General features: G+C 40.2%; 1 protein-coding gene across 1 annotated transcript; it reads left to right on the plus strand.

Annotated features, from left to right (window-relative positions):
* The first annotated feature begins 486 nt into the window (after nt 1–486).
* LOC143769880 (uncharacterized) lies at nt 487–7,791 on the plus strand. The gene is made up of 5 exons (XM_077258906.1): nt 487–733; nt 3,674–3,979; nt 4,214–4,333; nt 5,470–5,510; nt 7,674–7,791. Exons 2-5 carry the CDS (start codon nt 3,691–3,693, stop codon nt 7,728–7,730), a joined length of 507 nt encoding a protein of 168 aa, XP_077115021.1. The 5' UTR covers nt 487–733; nt 3,674–3,690; the 3' UTR covers nt 7,731–7,791.
* The last annotated feature ends 3,009 nt before the right edge of the window (nt 7,792–10,800 follow it).

A 10,800-nucleotide genomic window follows, 5' to 3' on the forward strand; every position in this document is an offset into this window, starting at 1 on the left:
TAGGAGTCAGGTGGAAGTTGCAGACAAGTTAAGGTGGACTCATTTTAACTAATAGAGGATGTAAAACCTCATGGTGGTGAGCAGGCTCGGCTTTGGTGGCCAGCCTCAAGGACGTTGTAATGGTAACATCAATCAGGGGCGGGCACAGTGGTTAAGCACAGGAGTGAGGATAATAGGGTCATTGGTGCCCTGAAAGTTTACTGGCTCTGCTTGAATGGCAAGCCAGTGCGTGCCGCCCCTTTATGGCTGTCTGTCCTGGTGCTGTATGTCAGACAGATGGGGATATCGCAGTACTTGTGAATCCCAATGTACTAGCACTCCACCTGACTCCTACTGTGATTATTTAATCCTGTGATTTGAATAAAAGCTGTGGCCATTTTGACAACCAAAATAATGTGTTTGTGTATTTATTTTAGTACCTAGGTTTACAGTAGTTATGGTGGTTTTAAGAAGGAGTGGGGTCCATCCCATATCCAAAAGTCATGTGAGTCCAGTGAACCAACAGAGGCTGGAACTGCGATCTCCTGGTACCGAAAAAGTTGGAGCACTGGAGGAAACATTTCACTAATAAAATCCTGTGCTAAGGATAATGGCCAAAATAAGTATGTCTGTAGTAATAGCCATTATACGGCTACACTGCTGATACGTAACACACAGACCAGCGACTCCGGAAATTACATCTGTACACCTTACAACATCAATTTTGGAAATGGAACACCCCTGGTTGTTGGAGGTAAGACACATCATATGGAATCATGTTCTTTTTGAAATACACAGTAAAAAAAAAAAATAGAAAAAAAAACAATTTTCACTTTTAGGATCTGACTTTTTTTCCACATTTTTTCATTGTCAAATTGCAAAACCATTAACATTTACATTTTCTTCTATATATGTTTTTTGTGGCAGGACTTTAATTTTTAAATGTGACATTTTGGGCACAAATAATTTATTATTTAGATTAAAAAAATAAGGAGGGAATGCAGCAAACAACAGCAATTCTACAATTTTGTATATTTGTTTTGTTTTTTTTTTTAAATATGGCTTTACAGCTTTCATGGAATGGTTTCAATGACATGTTAAGATTATTCTGAGGCTCAGCATAATTAAGACAATATCAATACACATATAAATGTATTACTTTTGCATAATAAAAATAGTTTCAATGAAAACTTGTTTGTATCTCCATTTTCTCGGGGCTATGCCTTGAGTTTTTCTGTATGCAAAACTTTGAGAAGAATAATTTTTTGCAAGATGATTTGATGTTTTTATTAATATTGTGTCGGGGTAAATTAAACTTTTTGGTCACCTTTTATTCCAGATTCTGTGAGAAGAAATTAATAGAAAGCAGAATTTCTGACATTCTGTTTTTTATTTTTAATCCATTCATGTATTATATAAATGGATGTTAAATAGCATCATCAGTTTATAGAGCAGGCCACTACAGACATGGCAATACTAATTATGTATAATAAAATCATTTATATACTGTAATATGCTATTTTGAGTGTTTTATTCTCTTTTTAACATTTTTTAACTTTTTAAACTTTTTTTATTCCCACTTACCAAGTTTAACATGTATAAGCCTTATTGCTCTTATCAGGCCTTGTGAACATGCGTTTATGTCCTGCATGTATACCAACTGAAACACAAGCTTAATTTTTGTGGTTTTTCTTTGTATTTTTGCATTTTGTGCATGTCGGGATGTGGCCTCCCTTTCTTGAGCTGGATATTACATTTAAATAGCTTCCCATGGCTGGTGTCCACAGTTGGGGACCCAGCCCTTTGTCTGCCCTTATACACATTGAGGTCAATTCTGATACATGGTAAGGTTTTTAATATTAGACAGTGTAGGACTGTCCGGATCAAGGTCACCTTGCCGATAGTGGATGGCTTTTATGCTTTTTTGATCAAAAACAGGATTTACTAAGAACCCTATGTTATTTAAATGCACTTTTGCTTTTTTCTTATTTAATTACAGCAGGGTATATGATCATTTTGTTTCTTGCAGGTTTTGTATACCAACTTAAACTCAAGCTCAATCTTTTGTGTTTTTTTCATATCATACCCTGCAAAATGTCATTATTAGGTGAACTAAAAGTGTTGCTCTGTGGATCTTTGTTATTCCCAGGTGCCAAAACAGCTTATCATCAATGTTGGGGAGGGACGATGGGATGAAAGAGTGAGTCTCCTCCCTATGTTGAATTGATTAAATGCTGCATTATTACTGACAGCAGTACTTAAGGTGTTAAACTGCAAGGGTCAAAACTAACTTTTGATCTCAGCAGTCGCAGCAGGAGGACAGGTATGATTTACAGCCTGACTTCTGTCACTGATCTTTTAAGTAACCAACCTGATGAAAATGTACTGCAGGAACTACCCCTAGACCATGATGTACATTTTTTTATAGGTTGCAAACAAGTTAACATAAAAACTTGATTTGTACAACAGAAGATTTTGCAATGTAGCTTGTATCCTCTTGATTATGAACTAATTTTACAGCATAAAATATGGATTCACTTTGCAACCACGTTATACTATTTATTTTGTACTGATCATTACTTACAGCCAACACTAATGTTGTAAAAATTGTTTTTTTGGGTCTGCATGGGTCGATTTTAATGGCCAGCTCCTCCTTGATATGTTTATTTTAATAGAAATAAATTACACGGCACTCAGGAATAATGCTGCTGGTGGTGCTCAAGTCGGGTGTCCAACCCATACAATTAGGCAAAAAAAATTATTTGGCACTCAGTATTTGAAAAAATGGATTCCTTCTTTATTGTACTTATTATCCAAGCCCGTCATGTGGAGATACCACCTGTGAGTGAGAGGGCTATGGAGGAAGGTTGCTCACTCACCCGTGGTATGGCCACATGACGGACCTGGGTAATAAGCATCATCCCCTTTGCAAGTTTCCTGCCAAGCATTGGAGTGCTGCTTCTCTTACCACGTCACAGCCCCACAGGGTCACATTAGCTTTCCCCCTCCTGGGTGTTCCTACTGAAGGGCGGGCTTGCCATATGTCTTACCAAGGCACTCAGCACCATTCCTGTGGCAAGTCCTTTGCATATTCAAGTAGCGCTGTTCCTCTCCTGTTATGTGAATAGCCCCTCCAGGTCCAATTGGCATTACCGTCACCAGACTGCTAACAGCCGCCTTTATTCCCATAATTTCACATGACATAAAGCACAAAACTGTTAACTGGGTATTCACTTTCTTCAACCTGGATATTATAACAAAGTGTTTATTTTCCAGCTTTCTCCAATAAGGAAATTCTGTTGAAGGTCCTATGACGGACCGGAAATGTTTAATTTAATCTATCTGGTCTGGATGTACAATACAGAAGGAATCATTGTTTTCAAATACTGAGTGTCAAGTAATTTTTTTGCCTGTTTATTTTAATAGTTTAATATTTAAGCAAGACTCCCTTTCTACGCACAGGCCGTGATAAAAAAAAAATGTGTGGACTTAGCTATCAAACTTGGGCCAAAGGGAGATGTTTATATTTTTTATTTGAATTATAGAACCAGTGAGATTGATATGTCTCTATTGTATCAAAGTCATTGGTAGAACCCACAATGTACTATCACGAAATAAACAAACCAATGAATGAATTAATGGGGAAGGCTTGTATTGATGAAATTATTAAAATAATGATATCTTATTATTAAAGACAAAAACAACTCCGGAATGTTTGTCCATCTCCTCAATCCACACCAGCATCCTCAACTTCACAACCGTCTCAGTCTCATATTGGCTTGTGTGGTAAATAAAGTTCCTCAGGCAATTTACATAACCTGGATCATTTACGGAAGACTTTCCAAGGGCAAGATGACCTCCATTCAGAGATCAGATGGAAGATGGAACTTTATGAACATCATCTCACTTCCTAAAGACAACTTAAAGACTAAAGGTCAGGTGACCTGTGAAGTCCATTTTAATTCTTCTACTAAAGTAGTTGTCCACTGGCAAAACACAGGTAAGAGAAAAAAAAGAAATCAGAATGATCAAAATAATTAATTGTTGCCCAAAATATAATATTATTATAAGACGAAAAAGGAACACTTTTAAAAACAGTTCTGCAAACTCAAACTATTACCATACAAATGTGAATCATTACTAATTTTATGGTAGTTGACAAGTGTACTTCTGGTCATCATTGTAGGGTTTAATGATTTTTTTTTTTAAATAGTCTTTGGTGTTCATCTCCTAGGTAAACATTGGAATAATTTTGCTTCTGATTGTCAAATTTATTTGATACCAGTAGTGACATTGGGTCTTCTACTGCTGCTGACTTTGTTTGGCCACCTGCTATGGATCTACAAGAGATCAGGTAAGAAACATTTACTCATGGAGACTTCCCACTTTTTGCTTTCAGTTGATTCTTGTGGAGTAGATGATGATAATGGAATATTTGAATAGATGAAATAAAAAAAAGATAATAGGGTGAAACTTCTTAAAGGACCATTTCTGTTAAAAATTTTTTGTTTACCAATGGGTAGGTGATAAATATTAGATTGGTAGAGTTCCAAAGACTGCGATTCCGATAAATCACTTGAATTTTTTTGTTTTATGCCTTGTTTTCATAGGGCCATTAAGTTCCATTTTGTGGCAGCATTTATACTTGACAACTGCTCAATACAATATCCTCCAAATTGTGCATATGCTAGGGAAGGATGAAGGGTTCCCGAAATGGTTCACCACTAGTGTTGAGCATTCCGATACCGCAAGTATCGGGTATCAGCCGATACTTGCGGTATCGGAATTCCGATACCGAGATCCGATACTTTTGTGGTATCGGGAATCGGAATCGGAAGTTCCCAATGTATGGTTCCCAGGGTCTGAAGGAGAGGAAACTCTCCTTCAGGCCCTGGGATCCATATCCATGTAAAAAATAAAGAATTAAAATAAAAAATAGGGATATACTCACCCTCTGACGCGCCCTGGTAGTAACCGGCAGCCTGCTTTGCTTAAAATGAGCGCGTTCAGCACCTTCCATGATGTCACGGCTTCTGATTGGTCGCGTGCCGCTCATGTGACCGCCACGCGACCAATCACAAGCCGCGACGTCATCCCTCAGGTCCTAAATTCCCTTCTAGGAATCCCCATCAGGGATACCTTCCAATACTTGAGTCCCATTGACTTGTATTGGTATCGGGTATCGGTATCGGCGAGATCCGATAGTTTGCCGGTATCGGCCAATACTTTCCGATACCGATACTTTCAAGTATCGGACGGTATCGCTCAACACTAGTCACCACTAATACAACATTATTACTTAAAGATTTATTATTGCAGTCCCAAATGGGCTTAATTAACTCTAGAACTTCTAGGTAATTTGACTTTGAAATCCCTGTCTTTCTTTGAAAGGGTATTTCATTCAGAGGTTTATGTTATCTGAAGGGTCCTGCTAGTGGTATTCCGAGATCTCAGCCTTCACCATTCAAGTTTTTCATTTTTTGTTTTCAGATAAATTTAGCAATATTCCCAGGGATGAAAATAGAAGCCAAGTAAGTTTTCAACTAAATAACATGCCAAAATGTATTACTAGAAAGAACACTTGCGAATGTGGGTCTGTCTCCTGGACACCAACACTCAGCTGGAATTGTTGGGAAAAGGCCCAATTCATTAATGCATTTTTGCCTTTATTTTGTTTATTTTTTTGTGCTTTTTGCCTAATTTTTATTCATGCCTAGTCCTTCTTTTAATTTAAGCCTTTTTTTAAAGCCTATTTTATGTGTTCTGCTGGGTCTTTATGTTTGCCAAAAAAAGGTTTTTGTTTTCCAGATGTTTTTGGCTGATTCATCAATTGCAACTTTTTAAAAATTTGCTAAATTTGGCGAAAATGATTTTTAGCCCTCACTGAAGTGCTAAGTGTTTTATGTGAATTTTATGGTATTGAGCAAAATGTGCAACTTTTTTGCACTAAAAGTCATTAACAAGGTCAAGGAGAAAAACATACAACATTTTTTATTTTGTGCAACATTCATGAACCACATATTGAAAATATTTGATACAAAAAATGGCAATGAACATCACAACACAAAAGAAGAAACCTGACTTAAAAAACCTGCAAATGATTAATCAGCCTTTGGTACTGAAATATCTTACTATGAGGCTGATAATCTCTTGTCCATGCTGTACCTTTCATGGTGAGATAATCTGAGACAGAGGATAGTGGGGCTGATTCATCAAAGCTTGTATGCCACAAAACTGGAGTAAAACACTTTGAAAAATTGCTTACTATTTATGCAACTTGGAGTTACAAACAAAAATTTAACTTTTTCCATTTTTACACCAGTTTCAAGCAGCTCAGCCAAAAAGGGTGATCCTGTAGAGGAGCTGTGTAAGAGCCAAGGCGTAGCTATGCCCACACGTCAAATTTAGCAAAAGGGTTGGCATTTCTTAGTATAGGGTAAATGCATTACAATCTGTTCACATTTACATCATAGTTTTAATAGAGATTACAAAATAAATTAATGCACCTAGGATGGAGTAATCCTATCGCTAAATACACATTAAATGAGAGTATACTTGGGACTACAGAACAGGAGAAGGACTTGGGTATTTTCATTACAAGTAAGCTGAGCAGCAGTGCTCAATGTCAAGCAGCAGCCGCAAAGCAAATAAAATTTTAGGAAGTATAAAAAGAGAGATAAAATTCCGTAATCCCAAAGTATAGTTACACCTTTATAAATCACTGGTGAGGCCACATCTAAAGTATGGGATCCAGTTTTAGGCTTCACATTTTAAAAAGGATAATCAGAAGTTAGAATCAGTTCAAAGACGGGCAAATAAATTATTCCAAGGGATGAAAGGCCTCTCATGTGATGAAAGGTTGGAAAAGTTGGGCTTGTTTAGCTTAGAAAACAGACGCCTCAGAGGACATCTCATTTACATGTGTGGTCAGTACAAAGGACTGGCGCATGACGTATTCCTTCCAAATATTATACTGAGGAATAGGGGGCATTCATTACAAGTGGGAGAAAGGCGATTCCAACAGCTAAACAGGAAAGGGTTCTTTACAGTTAGAGCAGTCAGACTGTGGAATGCCCGACCACAAGAGGTAATAATGGCTGAAACTATAACAGCTTTTAAAAAAGGGCTTGACGATTTCCTAAATACACATAACATTGCGGGTTATAGTTAAATTAGTGATGCAATGTACAACTGATGGAGAAAAGTTGAACTTGATGGACCTAGGTCTTTTTTCAACCTATGTAACTAAATGTAAGTATGTAACATAATGCCCTACCCACCATATGACAAAAACCACAGGTGCTCGATGGTCAGCAATGACTTTCAGCAGTGTTCATGGGGTGCTGTGATGGTGCTCTTGGTTCGGCAAGAAAATCCAAATGGGACTACCAATTGAGGTTCTGGTCAGTGTGAACAGAACTATTGTTGGTGTAGGTTGAGTTCTGTGAAGTAAGTTGCTACCTCCAAATCTGGTTGGTAATCCAAACAATTTGGTTGATAGCCCATCTATGTTGTGATGCCCAGGAATAATCCAGCTTTATTGAAGCAACATTTTGAACAAAGGGTCTTTTATCAGGTTTGCCAGAATGTCCAAGGAAAGTTGTTCTGAAGGGACTAGTAATATTGAGTCATGTATTATTTGGGTTTCGTACCCTCGCTGATATTAAGAATGACAATATTATTTGCATTTTTAGGATGAAATTACTTATGCACAGCTGAACATGCATGAGCTCAACAAAGGAAGAAAATAGACATGTCTGCTTCATCGACCCCTGTTAATGCCTTGTCCTATCATGTAACAAATTATACGTTTATTGTAAAACACAGTAGTTAGAATTTTCAAGAAGATCATATTTTGAACCTTAAGCTGGATACTCATCCTAATTTGTTTATCATTGTACTTGGCAGTGGATAAATTCTGGCAGATCATGAGATATAATAAATTACTTTATTAGTTTGTACATGTATGTGTGTGATCCTTTTTGATGCAGGTTTGATAACCATAATAAATGGTAACCAGGACGAACCCGAGGAAATGATTATGTGGACCCACCCTTTAATGCTACGTAATATGTTAATGTACCTATTAGTTGTCCTTGTAGGCCATAAAACTAATAAAGAGATCTCATAGATCGTATACAATGAGCTTCGCAATGGGTGGTCTGTGTTATGGTTTCCAATGGCAAGGAAACATCAGAAGCATAGAAAAAACGGACAAGCTCTCGGGTGATGGAAACTAGAGCTGACCGCGATGCTAAACCTACACACCACACTAGAAGTAGCCAGGGGGCATTCCTGCGTTGTCTCTAGATGCCGCGCGCCAGCCGGAGAACTAACTACCCCTGGTAGAAGAAAACACAGTCCTGGCTTGCCTCCAGAGAATGTCCCCACAGGAGATAGCAGCCCCCCACATATAATAACGGTGAGAGCAGATGAAAAGACACACATAGTATGAAAGCAGATTTAGCACAGAGAGGCCCGCTAACTAAATAGCAGAAAGATACAACAGAGGACTTTGCGGTCAGCTGCAAAACCCTTCAAAACACCATCCTGAAATTACCTTAACTCATGTGACAACTCATGCCACTGGAGTGGTAATTTTAGCCCAACAAGAGCTTCCAGCTGCAGAGATTCACATATGTGCAAACTGGACAAAACATACAAAAATAGACTTAAGGACTAAAGTGTCCAACTTAGCTGAGCAGAAAACTGGGAGCAGGAACATGCAACAGAATCACTCTGGATACATTGATGGCCAGCATTAGAATGACTGAGGAGCAAGGTTAAATAGGATACTCCCACATCCTGATAGGAACAGGTGAACTGAGAAGGCAAAGCTTGCAGGACACCAGTACCACAAGAGACCACCGGGGGAGCCCACGAACCGAATCACAACAGTACCCCCCCCTTAAGGAGGGGGCACCGAACCCTCACAAGAACCACCAGGGCGATCTGGATGAGCCCTATGAAAGGCACGGACCAAATCAGAAGCATGAACATCAGAAGCTGTAACCCAAGAATTATCCTCTTGACCGTAGCCCTTCCATTTCACCAGATATTGAAGTCTCCGTCTGGAAACACGGGAGTCCAAGATTTTCTCCACCACGTACTCCAATTCACCCTCAACCAGCACAGGAGCAGGAGGCTCAACAGAAGGCACAAGTGGTACCTCATACCTCCGCAATAATGACCGATGGAAGACATTATGGATAGCAAAGGATGCTGGGAGGTCCAAACGAAAAGACACAGGGTTAAGAATTTCCAAAATCTTATAAGGACCGATGAACCGAGGCTTAAACTTAGGAGAAGAGACCCTCATAAGGACAAAACGGGAGGACAACCACACCAAGTCCCCAACACGAAGACGAGGACCAACACGACGATGGCGATTAGCAAAACGTTGAGTCTTCTCCTGGGACAACTCCAAATTGTCCACCACCTGCCCCCAAATACGATGCAACCTATCCACCATGGTATCCACTCCAGGACAATCCGAAGACTCCACCTGACCAGATGAAAAACGAGGATGGAACCCTGAATTGCAAAAGAAAGGGGAGACCAAAGTGGCAGAACTGGCCCGATTATTAAGGGCAAACTCAGCAGGAGACCCAGTCATCCTGATCAGCAGACACGAAACACCTCAAATAAGTCTCCAAGGTCTGATTAGTACGTTCCGTCTGGCCATTTGTCTGGGGATGAAATGCAGACGAAAAAGACAAATCAATGCCCATCCTGGCACAAAACGCCCGCCAAAATCTGGACACAAACTGGGATCCCCTGTCGGAAACGATATTCTCCGGAATACCATGCAGCCGAACCACATTCTGAAAAAACAGGGGCACCAACTCAGATGAGGAAGGCAGCTTGGGCAAGGGCACCACATGAACCATCTTAGAAAAGCGGTCACACACCACCCAAATGACGGACATCTTCTGAGAAACAGGGAGATCAGAAATAAAATCCATAGAGATGTGTGTCCAAGGCCTCTTAGGAACAGGCAAGGGCAACAACAACCCACTAGCCCGAGAACAACAAGGCTTGGCCCGAGCACAAACATCGCAAGACTGCACAAAAGTACGCACGTCCCGAGACAGGGAAGGCCACCAGAAGGACCTAGCCACCAAATCTCTGGTACCAAAAATTCCCGGATGACCTGCCAACGCAGAAGAATGAACCTCCGAGATGACTCTATTGGTCCACTCATCCGGCACAAACAATCTACCAGGCGGACAACGATCAGGCCGATCCGCCTGAAACTCTTGTAAAGCACGTCGCAGGTCTGGGAAGACAGCAGACAATATCACCCCATCCTTAAGTATACCCGTAGGTTTAGAATCACCAGGGGAATCAGGTTCAAAACTCCTAGAAAGGGCATCCGCCTTCACATTCTTAGTACCTGGCAGATACGAAACCACAAAATTAAACCGGGAGAAAAACAACGACCAGCGCGCCTGTCTAGGATTCAGACGTCTGGCCGACTCAAGATAAATCAAATTTTTGTGATCAGTCAAGACCACCACCTGATGTTTAGCACCCTCAAGCCAATGACGCCACTCCTCGAATGCCCACTTCATCGCCAAAAGCTCCCGATTACCGACGTCATAATTTCGCTCGGCGGGCGAAAATTTTCGAGAAAAGAACGCACAAGGTCTCATCACTGAACAATCTGAACTTTTCTGCGACAAAACCGCCCCCGCTCCGATCTCGGAAGCATCAACTTCCACCTGAAAAGGAAGAGAAACATCAGGCTGGCACAACACCGGAGCAGAAGAAAAACGGCGCTTAAGCTCCCGAAAGGCCTCCACAGCAGCAGGAGACCAA

This window comes from Ranitomeya variabilis, chromosome 1 (assembly GCF_051348905.1).
Source record: "Ranitomeya variabilis isolate aRanVar5 chromosome 1, aRanVar5.hap1, whole genome shotgun sequence".
Taxonomy (NCBI): Eukaryota; Metazoa; Chordata; class Amphibia; order Anura; family Dendrobatidae; genus Ranitomeya; species Ranitomeya variabilis.